General features: G+C 42.5%; 2 protein-coding genes across 3 annotated transcripts in view; one reads left to right on the forward strand and one right to left on the reverse strand.

Annotated features, from left to right (window-relative positions):
* Positions 1 to 1,231: 1,231 nt before the first annotated feature.
* TRMT5 (tRNA methyltransferase 5) lies at positions 1,232 to 16,089 on the reverse strand. 2 transcript variants are annotated; one of them, XM_070750702.1, is made up of 5 exons: positions 15,931 to 16,089; positions 13,679 to 14,325; positions 7,339 to 7,466; positions 4,717 to 5,362; positions 1,232 to 2,741 (listed from the first exon to the last, which is right to left on the reverse strand). In XM_070750702.1, exons 1-5 carry the CDS (start codon positions 15,933 to 15,935, stop codon positions 2,677 to 2,679), a joined length of 1,491 nt encoding a protein of 496 aa, XP_070606803.1. In that variant the 5' UTR covers positions 15,936 to 16,089; the 3' UTR covers positions 1,232 to 2,676. The 2 variants fall into 2 exon arrangements, with proteins under 2 accessions (XP_070606803.1, XP_070606810.1); XM_070750709.1 differs by having other exon boundaries at positions 15,786 to 16,007.
* SLC38A6 (solute carrier family 38 member 6) overlaps positions 16,030 to 16,492 on the forward strand; it is a 61,105-nt gene continuing 60,642 nt past the window's right edge. The window contains exon 1 of the mRNA XM_070750723.1: positions 16,030 to 16,267. Coding sequence (XP_070606824.1) covers positions 16,166 to 16,267 — 102 coding nt within the window. The 5' untranslated portion in view covers positions 16,030 to 16,165. The remainder of the gene's footprint in view (positions 16,268 to 16,492) is intronic.

Genomic DNA, 16,492 nt, shown 5'->3' on the forward strand with positions numbered 1-16,492 from the left:
CAGCAACAAAAAAGTCACTAAATCAGTGATGGCGAACCTGTGGCAGTCCAGCTGGACTGCCACAGGTTCGCCATCACTGGAAGAATTCCCCCTCCCCCTCACTTATCTTAGTTCATGGCACCCCACACAAGTTAAATAACAGCAAGACCAACAAAAGAAACCAACTGACAGATTAACAAAGAAGTCACTAAGTAGGTAAGTTAAATAATTATGCATATTTGTTATTTAAACTATAAATATCACAAAATTATGTTTTTTTCTCAAGGTGACACACCACCCGAGTTATGCTCAGTTTTTGGGCGAATTTTGACACACCAAGCTCAAAAGGTTGCCCATCACTGGTATAGGCTTTCCTATCTGATTTTGGTTAGTTTTAAGAGACAAAATTAAGTAAGACGAATTGAACCTGGAATAAGGAGATCGCTGACCATTTCAATAGCTACTTCTGTTCAGTTTTCTCAAAAGACACCTTACAAAATAATACTATAGAGGGATATAGCATTGCTTCCAGCTGTACGGATTCAGCTCCAGTGATCTTAGAAGCCGATGTCTTAGAAGAACTTGAACGATTAAAGATAAATAAGGCAATGGGTCCAGATGGCATCCACCCCAGAGTTCTTAAAGAACTCAGATCTGTCATTGCTACCCCCCTGACTGATTTGTTTAACCAATCCTTGTTAATAAAAATATTTTTTTTAAGAGACAAAATAAATCTATATACACAATCCAGATTCTAAGATGATTTTGAACATTGTGATACTCATGGAGAAGCTGTATCTTTTTTTAGATTCTTTAATTCCAGGAAAAAAAATGTGTTGTTTGATTCAAGCAGATACTGACGTATATTAACATGCATTCCAAATCACCGCTTCCCCTTTAAATCTGAATTGCTACATGGCCCTAAAGCATTTATTCTAAACCTTGAAAATTTAAGGGACCCAGTATAATTCTTAATTCTGGAAGACTATCAAAATTCATCTCATTTTTTTTCCATTGAGTGTGTTAGTTACTATTTCCAGAGTTAGTTATTTTGTTGTAACAAAACCAATAGCTGGATCAATGTTTACTGGATAAGGAATAACTGCACTAGAATATCTGCCCCTCCCTTCAATGAAAACTCTCAGGATATTGGAAGAATATCACAGCTTCAAAAGCAGCTTTCTGGATTAGAGTCCACTCCATATGATACATGAAATGTTGATGATCAATTGGGAAAAAATCAAGAATATTATACTGTTTTAAAAACTGTTTTTAATTTGAGAAAATAGTTCATGTATTTGAAGCACACCAGTGTAAATGTGCAAATTGGAATTCAGTAATTATGTAGCATCAGGAGCAGAAGTACCCTTAGAATTCCACAAACCAATAGTATGTCATCAGCAGGCATCAAAACTCATGAATTTCTTAGTCATTTCATCAGCTGTTCTTGAAAACAGCAGAGCAACTGTTTAATTTAGAAAATGGTGGGTTGTGTTTTAAACTGTAATATAAGCTGAAGTTGAATATAATTAAGCAAAATGCAAGACAGCCTCTCTAGATTTAACGTACGCCTAGTTTACAAACTAATATTTTAATTTCAAATCCTGAATTCTCCCTTCCTTTGAAACAGGAGCTTATAAATCTCAGATATGTGTTTATAAATACAGTTGCTTTTATAAATAAGGAAGTGAAAAACTCAGATGATGAATAAATATGTCCTCAGTTAACCATTCTTTCAGCAACTGTTCTAAGTTGCAATGGAGCTGAACAAGGAGTCTTACAGAGTCCTCAAAGTCATATGATTATGATTCAGGTTTTTGGAAACTGGCTCACAATTGTCCCACTTGCAGCATCCCACTTTCACGGAACCGCCATTTGCACTATACTTCATTATACTTCAAATCAGTATTGGGTTCCTACCGGTGCGCTTGACACTATAGCACCGGTAGCGAAAATTGAGCTGCGTGCTTAGCGCCGGGTGACTGGCGGGCGTGTGTGTGTGCCCGTGCGAGATCTGGCTTCTGTGCATGTGAAGGAAACCAAATCTTATATGAGGACACGTGTGGGAGAGAGATTTTGCCGATTTTTGGCATTTTTTTTTGGTCCCGTGTGGCAAAAAAAAGGCAGACTAGCAAAATCTCTCTTGTGTGTCCTCACACAAGATTTGGCTTCCTGTGCATGCACAGAAGCCAGATCTCGCATGGGCACGCATGCCCACCAGTCACGCAGAGCAACCACGCTGGTAGAGATGGTGACAAGGAACCCCTTGCCTGCTTCAAATACTTCATTGCTTTATATGTCATCTTCCTTGGGGCCTCAGGAGCTGCTCAGGGTCTGTGGCTAGAGAGAGACTTCACAGGAGCAATGACATCCAATGTCATAGGTACTTCAAACCTACTTTTGAAATACTTCACCTTTTTCATTTAATTTTATACTTTCTCAGCGGTGGACAAATAATGACACAAGGCTGAACACAAGATACTACAAATTATGAAAAAATAGAAAATGTAATGTTCTTTAGATAAGAGAATTGACTCATATCATATATAATAGAACTGAAATATAATCAATGTACAATCAGCTCATGAGTGTACCAACCAGCAGATAACTGCTCCAATGTATTTTCCTCATCTTGAAAAACGGAATTAAAATTCTATTCAGTCATGATCCAGATACTGTATCTCCTAGATGGCTTGTTTATTTTTCTTCAGTGTTATTTTCATTTGGGCATAGTCGTTTCGGTGGAGGTTCTTCTGGATCATCTGCACAAACAAGTTTAAGATAATTATATCTGAATGGCAGATATATCCATCTACCATCCATCCATCCATCCATCCATCCATCCAAATCTAATAGCAGCTTATGTTTCTCAGATAGTCTCTAAGCACTATTAATTGTATGGTTTTGGCTAAATAATTTTCATAGCATCAAAACCCACACATACATAGATAGGGGTAATGATCAAAGCAATCTGGTTTAATGCACATGAGAGACAAATCAAATCTTTCTTATGGTCTTAGATTAGCATAGTTGATGAGAGGCAGAAAGCTCAGGCAGACAGCAAAAAGTTGCCCAGAAGTCTTTCGGGATTGGGCGGCACAGAAGGAAGTCAGGAAGTCAGTCAGTCACGAAGTCAGTCAGTCAATAAATAAACAGGAATGGAATGGAATTAGGAGAAGTGGTTGAAAAAACAATTATATTAAAAAATCTGATGCCAAAATTGGGGAATATTATTGAAGTCTTTCATTCAAACTCATCATACATAAGAATTAGCAGTGTACAATAAACGCCCCTTAAAGTAGATATGGAAAAAATAAGTGAATTATAAGAAAAGGAGCTTAAAAAGAATGGAGAAGGCCACATAAGAACTGGATGATGATGATTATTATTATTATTATTAATTAGATTTGTATGCCGCCCCTCTCCGTAGACTCAGGGCGGCTCACAGCAGTGATAAAACAATATACAATAGCAAATCTAATATTAAAGTCTAAAATAACAATTTTACATTAAAAGCCTAAAAAACCCATTATATAAAAAGCATACACACAAACATACCATACATAATATTGTCGCTGTTAGCCGCCCCGAGTCTCTGGAGAGGGGCGGCATACAAATCCAATAAATAAATAAATAAATAAATAAAACTACATAGGCAAGGGGAGATGTCTCAGTCCCCCCATGCCTGATGGCAGAGGTGGGTTTTAAGAAGTTTACGAAAGGCAAAGAGGGTATTTTGGTACATACACCCCCCCATGTATCTTTTGAAACACCCATCCTGTCATTCAAGAATCTTTTACAATGGCAGTCACTAACTGCCCATTTCACTAAAAAGATTTGGCTTGTACCTTATCACTCAGAAATAAACCAAGTTAACAATTTATAGTGATTGGTTTTACAAATCACAGAAAACCAAGCTGGCTAACTAGATTTATAAGTTAGTGCAGTATATATGTCAGGTCCATTTAAGACAAAAAACCCAGTGCTCTTTAGATCTCAGCCCAAGAAATATCCTCAATCAGAGTCAGTTAGCAAAATGTTTACTAAGCCTCCATTCATCCACATAATACTGTAACGCTTTCTACATGGGGCTACCTTTGAAAAGTGTTCGGAAACTTCAGATCGTGCAGAATGCAGCTGCGAGAGCAATCATGGGCTTTTCCAAATATGCCCATGTTACACCAACACTCCGCAGTCTGCATTGGTTGCCGATCAGTTTCCGGTCACAATTCAAAGTGTTGGTTATGACCTATAAAGCCCTTCATGGCACCGGACCAGATTATCTCCTGGACCGCCTTCTGCTGCACGAATCCCAGCGACCAGTTAGGTCCCACAGAGTGGGTCTTCTCCGGGTCTCGTCAACTAAACAATGCCGCTTGGCGGGACCCAGGGGAAGAGCCTTCTCTGTGGCGGCCCCGGCCCTCTGGAACCAACTCCCCCCAGAGGTTAGAATTGCCCCCACCCTCCTTGCCTTTCGTAAGCTACTTAAAACCCACCTCTGCCACCAGGCATGGGGGAACTGAGATACTCTTTCCCCCTAGGCCGTTACAATTTTATGCATGGTGTGTCTGTATGTCTGTTTGGTTTTTATTATAATGGGTTTTTAATTGTTTTTAGTATTGGTTATTATTATATGCTGTCTTATTATTGCTGTTAGCCGCCCTGAGTATTCGGAGAGGGGCAGCATACAAATCCAATAAATAAACAAATAAATAAATTTTCCACTGCTGAATTTACCTGTCAGAGAAGATAGCGGCTTGTATAGCACCTCAGCTGGAAGTTGAAAGCTAATGCACATCATTTCTTTATTGGGTGCCACATTTCTGACCCATTTGACAGAACAAAGACCATGTAAGGAAGTTCCCAGTAAAGCTTCAACTCTTTCTTGAACGTCTTGCATAGGGTTAGCATGTTTGGAAAAACAGTGGCAATGCACGGTAGGAAGTCCACCACTGGCTGGCTCTCCTCTCAAGAGATGCCTGAAGACATCCAGGAACTCGATCGCCATGGCTGGCAAATTCATGATGATGTGTATGGAATTTTTCCATTCCTTCAAAGAGAGATGCTTGTCCAGTTCTTCTTTCACTGGCCCTTTCAAGAAATCCCTGCCATCCAGGTTGGAGACCTTGACTTTTTTGTCCACTTTATTTAATTTGCAGTTGTGCTGGAGCCACTTGCATGATTCAGGGTTGAGGTCGTTTGCAAACACCAGGCAGTTCTTCTTTGCTGCAGGGATTGCAAAAGGCCCCACACCTGCAAAGACATCAAAGAGAAGGTCTCCTGGCTTTAAAAGGTTGACAATCCGCAAATGTTCGGTAGAGAGGCGAGGATTCCAATAGACTTTAGAAAAATCAAATTCGTATGAGATATAGTTTTCCTTAACCTAGAAGAATTCAAGCGAACAGGCCGATTGTTAGCTGCCAAAGGTCAGGAAGAATGAAATGCAACGAAAGATTACATTTTATGCCAAAAATTAAAATTCCTCTTTGCTAGTTATGGAAGAATTGAGAAGCATGTCCTTGAAAAAAATCAGATTGGGAATAAAGAGACCCAAGTTATGATTCGTCCTCGACTATGGAAGTTCACTGGATGCCTTGGGCCCAATCATGTTTCAGCCACCCTAACATAAGACATGTTATGTAACTACTGTACACTCTAGAGCTGTGATGGCAAACTTGTGGCAACCGTGCCACAGCTGGCATGTGGAGCCATATCTGCCGATAAGAGAGCCGTTGCCCTAGCTCAGCTCCAGTGCGCATTTATGCGCCAGTCAGCTAATTTTCAGCTCACATTGATGCTCTAGGAGGGCATTTCTGGCCATGCCCCCCCCCCCCATGCTCTAGGGTAGCATCTGGAGAGGGTGAAAAACAGGCCTACTAGGTCCACCAGAACTTGGGAAATGAGGGAGTGGGAGGGTTGTGTGTACATATGCAGGGCAATATGGGGACATCGCACGCGATTGTGCAAGGGGATGGGGCGTAGTGGGGACATTGAATTATGGGTGTAGGAATGCATGCACATGCAATAGCATGCGTGCACACACTTTTGGCACCCATGGGAAAAAAGATTCGACATCATTAATAGGCCCTCACACAACCAGAGTCCAAGGCAAACAGGAAAATGGGCTGGAGGTGGGTGCTCTTGAAGATGGGGTAGGCTGGCAGGGGTTATTTACAAATGCTATTTTACATTTGAAAAAGGCGGGGAGAAGCCTCCGTGGGGCGTCTCTAAGAATCTCCTGGGAGGAAACAGGGCCCCAAAAGGCAGGGAGAAGCCTCCATGGGGCCTCTATAGGAATCTCCTGGGAGGAAACAGGGCCCCAAAAGGCGGGGAGAAACATCCGTGGGGCCTCTCTAGGAATCTCCTGGGAGGAAACAGGGCCCCAAAAGGCAGGGAGAAGCCTCCGTGGGGCGTCTCTAAGAATCTCCTGGGAGGAAACAGGGCCCCAAAAGGCGGGGAGAAGCATCCGAGGAGCCTCTCTAGGAATCTCCTGGGAGGAAACGGCCAAAAAACGCAGGGAGAAGCCTCTGTGGGGCGTCTGTAAGAATCTCCTGGGAGGAAACAGGGCCAAAAAAGGCAGGGAGAAGCGTCCGTGGGGCGTCTCTAGCAATCTCCTGGGAGCAAACAGGGCCAAAAAAGGCAGGGAGAAACCTCTGTGGGGCCTCTCTAGGAATCTCCTGGGAGGAAATAGGGCCCGAAAAGGCAGGGAGAAGCCTCCATGGGACCTCTCTAGGAATCCCCTGGGAGGAAACAGGGCCCAAAAAGGCGGGGAGAAGCATCCGTGGGGCCTCTCTAGGAATTGCTTCTTCTTACAAACGTTTCTACTTAAGAACCTGGTCATGGAACGAATTAAGTTTGTAAGTAGAGGTACCACTGTAATTGCAAGGAAGTTGCAATATTCACAACTTCACAGACCATTCATAGGTCCCCCTGTTCAGCACCATTGTAAGTTCAAACGGTCACTGAATAGTGATCATAACCTGAGAACTACCTGTATTCAAACCAAAGTAAATATGAAAGAAAGCTATTCTGAAGAAGGAAATAAAAGAGCTAAACTTGATGTAAAACAAATGTTCTTGCAATAATTCAACTCTATACATGTATGTATGCATGGACATTATATAAATTCAGCTACTGGCAAGCTACATTCCTTTTACTAGAACCTTTTAATCAGAGCTGCAATTTTATTCAACTTAGACGAGGATGTCTGAAACCACAGATTGCAAACTCTATGGAATTGCGAAGCAGACAAGAAATCATGGTCTAACATTCAATAATATCTGTTTCTTGCTCTGCTTGCATCTCCCTGTCAAGAGCATTCTTTCTGCTAGAATAAAATACAATTGAAAGTCTCAGTACCTTTGTTATCATGTTGGCACCATCTCCAGCTAGTAGCTCCATTTCAAAGTTTCGATACATGCTGTCGATAATATTGATTTTATTTACAGCACAGGTTACTCCTTGATTTTTGTCAACAATAACGTGTCCTGAAAGAAAGACATGCAAAACACACACACACACACACACACAATTTAATAACTAAGGTAAAAGTGATAAGCGAAGTATAAAAAAACCTCTTCCATGAAATGAGTGCTTCATTTCTAAACAAAGTTAGGCAAACTTATCTACAATTCTTCCCCAGAGGGTGAAGGATTGTATTATCCTTGCAAAGGGATGTGGCCTGTCTACTTCTCTTTGTCTCTAAGGAAAGCTCCTTAAAACTACAGTGGTACCTCTACCTAAGAACGCCTCTACTTAAGAACTTTTCTAGATAAGAACCGGGTGTTCAAATTTTTTTTGCCTCTTCTTCTTCTTAAGAACCATTTTCTACTTAAGAACCCGAGGCCAGAAAAAATTCCCAGGAAATTTGAGAGCGGCATGAAGGCCCGGCCAGTTTCCTGCCATTCCCCCTTTAATCCCGGCCATCTTGGGCTTTTCCGGGCTGCCAGAGGAGCCTTTCGGTGGCTCTTAAGGAGGCTTTGGCAGTCCAGATCGAATGAAGCATTTTCCTTTCTCTGGGCACTTGGAGAGGGAATAAAGCTCTGCCAGCGCCCAGAGAAAAGAAACGCTCCCTTTGCTCTGAGCAGCGACTGTCCTCCTCCTCTTCTTCCTCCTCCCACCCAAATTCCGAGCTTTTATTTCTTCCTTAATGGGTTTGCACACATTATTTGCTTTTACATCAATTCTTATGGGAAAAATTGCTTCTACTTACAAACTTTTCTACTTAAGAACCTGTTCACGGAATGAATTAAGGTCTTAAGTAGAGGTACCGCTGTACTTGCTATGGAACTGCCAAAATGCTTCTGAAATCTTTTAACATATTCTTTCCTATACAGAAAAAAAGTTACAATTTAATATTCATTATTCCTCATTTTGGGACGTTTGTGGCCTGGTTAAGAGAGAAAACCATTAGTGGGTTGCTACCGGTATGGTAGAGGATGGTACACAAAGCAAAACTAGGCTAGGATGCATGTGCAGATTTTAGTTATCTTGCGCGCATGCACGTCCTAGCATATTTTTGCTTTGTGTGCATGCACAGAAGCAAAATCTCACGGGGGGACGCTTGTGCAATCTTTTGGTGATTTTTTTTGCTTCTGTGCAGGTGCAGAAGCAAAAAAATTGTTGAAATCTCTCTCGCAAGATTTCAGTGCATTTTTGCTTCCTGCCTATGTGCAGAAGCAAAAACACACTGGGATGCGCACGCACACAAGAGAACTGAAGCTGCATGCACTGCACACTGATAGTGTCGGTAATGGGGATTCACTCCTGGGGAAAATGGTATCTTAAACTTGACAAGTTATAGTGCCAACCTCAATCCAATTAGATCAGGAGTGTCAAACTTGATTTCATTGAGGGCCACATCAGGATTGTGTTTGATTTCGGGGGGGGGGGGCATGGCCAGCTTGAAGTCACTTGTTTCAGGGCACCTGTGGTGGCCCAAGCGCTCTGACAACGAAAACGGATTCTCGAGCTCCATTTTTGGCTGTGACAGCCTCCAGTAATCCTCTGCCAGTGAAAATGGAACTCAGGCATGTTGCCCATGGCAGATCTAAGCAGATCTAAGATCATGGGCCAGATCTAAGCGCCCCCCCCCCGGGCCAGATCCAGCCCCTGAACCTTCAGTTTGACACCCTTGAATTAGATTATCCTTCAGTGTGATATTTATTTTAAACAGATATTAAGAGAGGAAGATGCAATCATAAAAAAGGCAGCAAAAATGGAAAAAAGAGAAATGGCTAGAGAAGATGGCAACCTTGGTCTTTAATTTTTTTAAAAATGAAACAAAACTTGTATGCCCTCTTAAATATTTGAGAATACATTACTCAAAAATTTGAATGAAAGAATTTATATTATCCAAGAGCATTTTTATTTTACAGAAAACTTAATTAAGGATCTACTCTTTTGTCTTTTCAGTCTATAATGTTGAAAGAACTCAGTATAGGAAATATCAACCAACAAAAGTGAGACGGGAATGATCAAAGGGAAAACAGAGACACTGAGCAGAGACCTGTGATTATTGCCAGTGTACAGCCACTGGGACTGCTGAAAGGAGGAAGCTGGCATTTTGCCAACTGACAATTTTTGGATATTAACAAGAATTAGGATGCAAAAACATCAGAGCAGAACTCCCATGTAAAAGTCTTTGAAATCCTGGCTTTCCCCCAGAGGATGGTTTAGAATAAGTGGTGAGCCTTTGGTGGTGGTGGGGATTTTACATGTTAATTTTAATGTCTTTTCATCTGGACATATATAATTCTTTATCTTTTATCTCGGTTTTCTGCTGTTTATAATGTTGAACGCCACCCAGAATCTTTATGGTTCACAAATTTTGATAAATGTAACACACTACCTCTCTCTCTCTTTTTACATTGTGCAGACACATTACCTCTTTTATATTATGCAGAGACCAACCTTCAGGTTGTCTGCACCTTCTGAAGGGATAGGGAAAGGGATAAAGCCTTATTCTTGGCATTCTTTGGACGCTGCTGGAATCCTCATCCTGAGCTTACTGTGCCATGAAATCACTACACTTACATGACTTCCATTGCATGTACAATGGTACCTCTACTTACGAACTTAATTCATTCCGTGACCAGGTTCTTAAATAGAAAAGTTTGTAAGAAGAAGCAATTTTTCCCATAGGAATCAATGTAAAAGCAAATAATGCATGCAACTGGGGAAACCACAAGGAGGGTGGAGGCCCTGTTTCCTCCCAGGAGATTCCTAGAGAGGCCCCACGGAGGCTTCTCCCTGCCTTTTCTGGTTACAGTATCGGAGGCTCGGGTTTGTAAGTGAAAAATGGTTCTTGAGAAGAGGCAAAAAAATCTTGAACACCTGTTCTTATCTAGAAAAGTTCGTAAGTAGAGGCATTTGTAGGTAGAAGTACCACTGTACTGGGGGTCCCCAAACTTGGCCAGTTTAAGACTTGTGGACTTCAACTCCCAGAATTCTTGGAGTTGAAGTTCACAAGTCTTAAAATGGCCAAGTTTGAAGACCTCTGCCCAGTGGTGGGCTGCACCCAGTACGGGGCCACATGGTAGTGTGGTAGCAAAAATTGTGATGCGCACGCAGTCAGGCCACCACATGTCCCTGACACATGCATGCGCCCCCCCCCCCCGTGTGAGATCCGGCTGCAAATGAAATCCCATGCAAGCATGCTTGCGTGCGCAAGATTTCACCTATTTTTGGCGGGGGGTTTGCTTCGAATACATGGAAGTAAAGAAATTGCTGAAAATAGGAAAAATCTCACTTGAGATTGCATTTTTGCATTCTGGTTTATATACTATCCCAGGGGTCCCCAACCACCGGGCCGCGGACCAGTACCGGGCCGCGGGGCATGTTGCACCGGTCCGTGGAGTCAGCAGCTGCCGGCCCGCATGCCGCCACCCCCTCCCTCCAGCGCTTTGCCTCCCGCCAGGCAAGAGGCCTCGGGAGGCAGGTTCTGCCAGCCACAGAACAATGGATGGGACAGAGGGGCGGGAAGGACCGAGAGGCTCAAGCCTCTTTTGGCTTCTGCCGCGGGGCGCTTTTGCGTTTTTGGCTGGGGGGAGGCAGGAGGGCCAGCCTGACCCCCTCTCTCCAGCGCTTAGCTCCCGCTGGGCAAGAGGGCTTGGGAGGCAGGTTCTGCCGGCCACAGGACAATGGCGGGAAAGAGGGGCGGGGAGGACCAGCACCCCCATGCTTAATCCCGCCCCCAACCACGCCCCTTTCCGCCCCCACTGGGCCATAGAAAAATTGTCTTGCTGAAACTGGTCCCTGGTGGAAAAAACGTTGGGGACCACTGTACTATCCCATAACACTTTACAAAAACTAATATGCTGGAATCCACCATTCGGCGCCCTCGCAGAATCCAAATCTTGCATGGATGCGTACACACACCAATCTCAGAGAACGCACCAGTAGCACCGAAGACACCAGCAGCCATCCACTGCCATCCACTGCCTATGCCGTACAACATTCCACTCCATCAGCCCTTCCCTGGCTGCCGAGAAATAGGGGACTGAACCACATGACAATGCTGAAATACAGTTGCTTTCAACGCTTTTAAACTGACAAAACTGATGGGAATGTTTTACCCAAATCAATCGTGCCTAAGGTTGCAGATAGAAAGAGATACATTGCTGCTTTCAACTACAGCCAAAAGCCGAGCAAAAGACGCAGTTCTATGACTTCATATTTAAACGCAGGGAAATTGAATATTCCATTTATTCTTCCAGGTTCTGCTGCATTCTACCCAACTCTAGGAAACATAGAAACATAGAAACATAGAAGTCTGACGGCAGAAAAAGACCTCATGGTCCATCTAGTCTGCCCTTATACTATTTTCTGTATTTTATCTTAGGATGGATATATGTTTATCCCAGGCATGTTTAAATTCAGTTACTGTGGATTTATCTACCACATCTGCTGGAAGTTTGTTCCAAGGATCTACTACTCTTTCAGTAAAATAATATTTTCTCATGTTGCTTTTGATCTTTCCCCCAACTAACTTCAGATTGTGTCCCCTTGTTCTTGTGTTCACTTTCCTATTAAAAACACTTCCCTCCTGGACCTTATTTAACCCTTTAATATATTTAAATGTTTCGATCATGTCCCCCCTTTTCCTTCTGTCCTCCAGACTATACAGATTGAGTTCATGAAGTCTTTCCTGATACGTTTTATGCTTAAGACCTTCCACCAGGAAGATAACAGCTCAGCAGTTGCGCTCATACTCTTCAAGCAGAAGGTCACAACTTTCGATTTCCCCAGCATCTTTATTTAAAAGGATTGGTTAGCAGCTGACGGGAAAAGACCTCTGCCTCCAATTTTAGAAAACCGCTGCCAAGGCTAGATTGATAGTCTGAGCTGATATAAAGTACCCTTTTTAAAAAAATAATAATAATTAAAAAACGTATAAACCATTGAAACTGACCTTGCTTTAAATTAAATTCTGTATCTCATACTATGCTAATTTATGCACTAAGTTACACATCAGTATCCTTTATAAAAAATTTATTGCCGCTGAACTATATAAGACAGTGTTTTTCAATTATTTTCTGTACCCCCCCTGGAAGAAGGAAATATTTCGCATCCCCCCCAACTCTTCACCAGGACGATTGTTTGAATTATTCAGCACGTTTTCACTGAAAAAACTTAAGCGGCCTATCAGAGTGATTGGGATATAATGTGTTTAAGTGACGCCTTAATTTATTTGGCTTCATGCTGTCCACTGCCAACATTTTTAGACACAGTAAATATACCGGTCTTTCCTCGTCTCCCACTGTAGTCACAGTGAAGCTAAGAGCTACATACACTTCATCATATTTCCTCATCTTAGATTTCAGGAGACTTACGTTTGTCTCATTATCTCCATCTCTCTCCTCCTTTCTTTTCATCCCTGTTAAATATTTTTCCATTTTTCTTAAGGGTTTGTGATATGAACTTCATATCTCCTACTACATAAGAACATAAGAAGAGCCATGCTGAATCAGGCCAAAGCCCATTGAGTCCAGCATTCTGTGTCACACAGTGGCCCACCAATTGTCCATGGGGATCTTGAGCAGAAAGAGAAGGCAAGACACTCCCTTTCCACTGACCCCCAACAAATGGTACTCAAGGGAATCCTGCCTGCCTGCCTGAGACAACACAGAGGCAGCACATGGACATCAGTTTCAATAACCACCAATACACTTGGCATCCATGAATCTGTCTAATCCTGCCTTGATGCCATCAAGGCTGACAGCTGTTATGACCTCGTCTGGAAGTGAATTCCATAAACCAGCGACCCTCGGGTGAAGAAATATTTCCCTTGATTTGTCCTCAATTTCTTACCTATGAGCCTTAGGGAGCGCCCCCTTGTCCTAGTATTGTGTGATAGAGAAAATAATTTTTCTCTATCCACCTTTTCTATCCCATGCATAATTTTATACACTTCAATCAAGTCATCCCTTAAACACCCATAGTCCCTGTGGCAAAAAAAGAGCAAATTCCCCGGGGTCACGCGCCCTCCTTGGCATTGCTCCATACCCTCCCAGGGGGGTCGCCCCACTATTTGAGGAACACTGATTATATATCAATTTACCTTATTTAGGCATTGAGAAACTCAAATGGTTTTCTTATCTAGTTTTAAAATATTAGTCTGATTATCTCTTCAGAAAGCATTAAAAAAGCATGTCTACAGTTTGTTTTAATTACACAGGAATTCCTGACCATAACCTACCAATTAAATGTTTGTAAGGCAGCTGATGGCTTCTCAGATTCATGTGAGCAATATGGCCAATTCTGCTAAAGGCTGTGGTGATCTCCTGGCCTTCGGGAAGCACTGCTTTCAGTATTTCTTCTGTCTTGAAATTCTCATAAGTAAGTTCCATAGGATACTTGACTATTTCTGGGTCAATACCAAAGCTTTTTAAGATCTGTTGCTCAGATTCATCCAGAGAACCATCAGCAGATATTTTATGTGGGTCTAACAAAATGTACTTCCTGTTTTCATCGTCAGGGTTTTCAACAACTCTCTTGAGTCCTGGTCGCTGGAGCAGTACTCCTTTAAGAGACTTCAGCAGACTGTTTGTTATGTCTTTGTTAACTAAAAGAGCTGGGATGATAACATCATTTTTGAAAGCAGTTTTGTCAAGGGTGGTCATTCCACGTACTCTGGGGTGCGGCAAGAATCCATCAAACTCAAGTTTCTTATCGGCCATCTCCTGCAGGGTGAAGAAACTTTGTCTCTGAATTTTTGGCAGATGTTCAGGCAATCGATTCAAAGGCTGGTTCCAAAGCACCCACAGTGTTGTAAGTAATGTTTCTGATCTAAAATGCTTCACTTTCAGGAGGCAAGGGAATAAGCTTTGTAATTGCCTTAAAAATCTAAAAGAAAAAAGTGTTCATTTTTAGATATTACTCAGAGAAAAAGTACAAGTTTGCATATCTGGATGGCACTCATAAACTATTTGTATAAGAAACTCTAAACCAAACTTTGGGTTACGAAAGATTTGATGTAATAACAAACTTCACAGAAGATTGATCTACAAAATCATGTAGATTGCCAATGCTAAGCAGAGTGGTCATTCAGCTTAACAACTATTTATTATTTTATTTATTTTATTTATTTAAATTTGTATGCCACCCAATCCCAAAGGACACAGGGCAGCTTACAACAATAAAAATAGTATAAAATAATAATTACAACAATTAATAATAATTTTTAAAAAACCTTAATTTATTACTGCAGTCATACCATCAAGCATTCCAATCAAATGCATCAATTAAAGACAGAATTTCCAATCTCAATGAGGGTCATTAAGTGAGGACTACCTGTATACCTGTCAGACTGGATCAGTTTCTCATAGAGTAAAGAGAATACATTTAAATATACCAGTACATATGTAATCAAATAATAATAAATATGCAAATGAAGAACCAAAACCTGCCCCGAGTCTTCGGAGAGGGGTGGCATATAAATCAGATAGATAGATAGATAGATAGATAGATAGATAGATAGATAGATAGATAGATAGATAGATAGATAGATAGACAGACAGACAGACAGATGCCAATCAGAATGTCACAGATTTCTCATCTCATCCTCAGCATAGTTCAATTGTCTTGCATGAAAAAAACAATGAAAACTCAATAACCATATTTCACCAACATACCAATTTAAATTATTTGAGTTCTCAAAACATGGATAAGCTTGAAATCAGACAAACTATATCTTATCTATAGCATAAGATACTATAAAGTATCTTATAAAGTGCAGGGAGTCCTCGACTTACAACTATTTGTTTAGTGACCATTGTTACAATGGCACAGAAAAAAAACCTTATGATTGTTTTTCAGAGTTATGACCATTGCAGCATCCCCATGATCATGTGATCAAAATTCTGGGCACTGGTTCATATTTATGATGGTTGCAGTATCCCACGGTCATGTAACCATCTATTGCAGGGGTAGGCAAAGTTGGCTCTTCTACGTGTGGACTTCAACTCCCAGAATACCTGAGCTAGTATGATTCGCTCATGAATTCTGGGAGTTGAAGTCCACAAGTCATAGAAGAGCCAACTTTGCCTACCCCTGATCTATTGCGACCTTCTGGCAAATAAAGCCAGATTCAATTAACAATCGTGATGCTAACATAACTGCAGTGATTCAGTTAACAACCGTAGCAAGAAAGGTTGCAAATTCAACATAACTGTCTGGCCTAGCAATGGAAACTTTGCCCTCAATTGTGGCCCATATTTTTGAGTTTCCCAAGGGATTCCCTCCAAATTTGATCCCTTGGGACTGACTGTCCCTTGCAGCGCGTGCAACGTGCATCTGTGCCTTACTTTTGGAGGAAAACGGCTCTCCAAAGAGGGACAGGGACGGTCTGCAAGAGAGCCCGACGGGCGTCCCTCACATTCCCCAGTTCCCTCTCTAGTGGCCTCTATTAAAACCAGGGCAAGAGGCCTTTCCCGCGCCTCCCGGCCTCACCTCATGCCGGCCTGGCGCCGCGTCCCCTCCGCTCCTTCCCTCCCTCAGAGCAGCCCGGCCTTCCCGGCCTCATCATCAGCCGTCGCCGCGGCGAAAGGCGGAAGAGGGCGGTGCGGCCGGGCCTTCCCGCCCTCAGACTGGCCAAGTGCCGCCTCCGCCTCCGCCTCCTCGGCCGGCTGACTTGAGAAGCGGCTGTGGCTGAGGTTACTGGCAGCCTTTGCTAACCCAGCGCACCATGGAGCAACCGCGAGTCTGCCCAATCAATTCCGAGCCGGGATGGTATTTGTCGGCTCAGGACCTAGAAGAGGGAGCCCCGCTCCTGTCTCCCCGGGACACGGTGCGTGTCGTGCTTGGGGGGGCTGTCGGGATGCGGCTTTCTCAGGCTTTTCCCTTTTAACTCTCTGACCGGCAGGAGCCCCGCTTTAATCCAGTTTCTGAATTCACCCATTTTTCGGGGTTCGTTTAATACAGGGGTAGACAAAGTGTCTACCCCTGTTGGCTCTTCTTTGATATGTGGACTTCAATTCCCAGAATTCCTGAGCTAGCATGATTGGCTCAGGAA

The sequence above is a fragment of the Erythrolamprus reginae genome, chromosome 1, assembly GCF_031021105.1.
Source record: "Erythrolamprus reginae isolate rEryReg1 chromosome 1, rEryReg1.hap1, whole genome shotgun sequence".
Lineage (NCBI taxonomy): Eukaryota > Metazoa > Chordata > Lepidosauria > Squamata > Dipsadidae > Erythrolamprus > Erythrolamprus reginae.

Excerpts from the sequence above, each read along its gene's own strand:
- TRMT5 (XM_070750702.1), bottom strand. Across the intron at positions 7,467-13,678 it reads GCCTTACAAACATTTAATTG|GACACGTTATTGTTGACAAA; the intron begins GTAGGTTATGGT and ends TCTTTCTTTCAG. Across the intron at positions 5,363-7,338 it reads GTGCCAACATGATAACAAAG|GTTAAGGAAAACTATATCTC; the intron begins GTACTGAGACTT and ends GAATTCTTCTAG.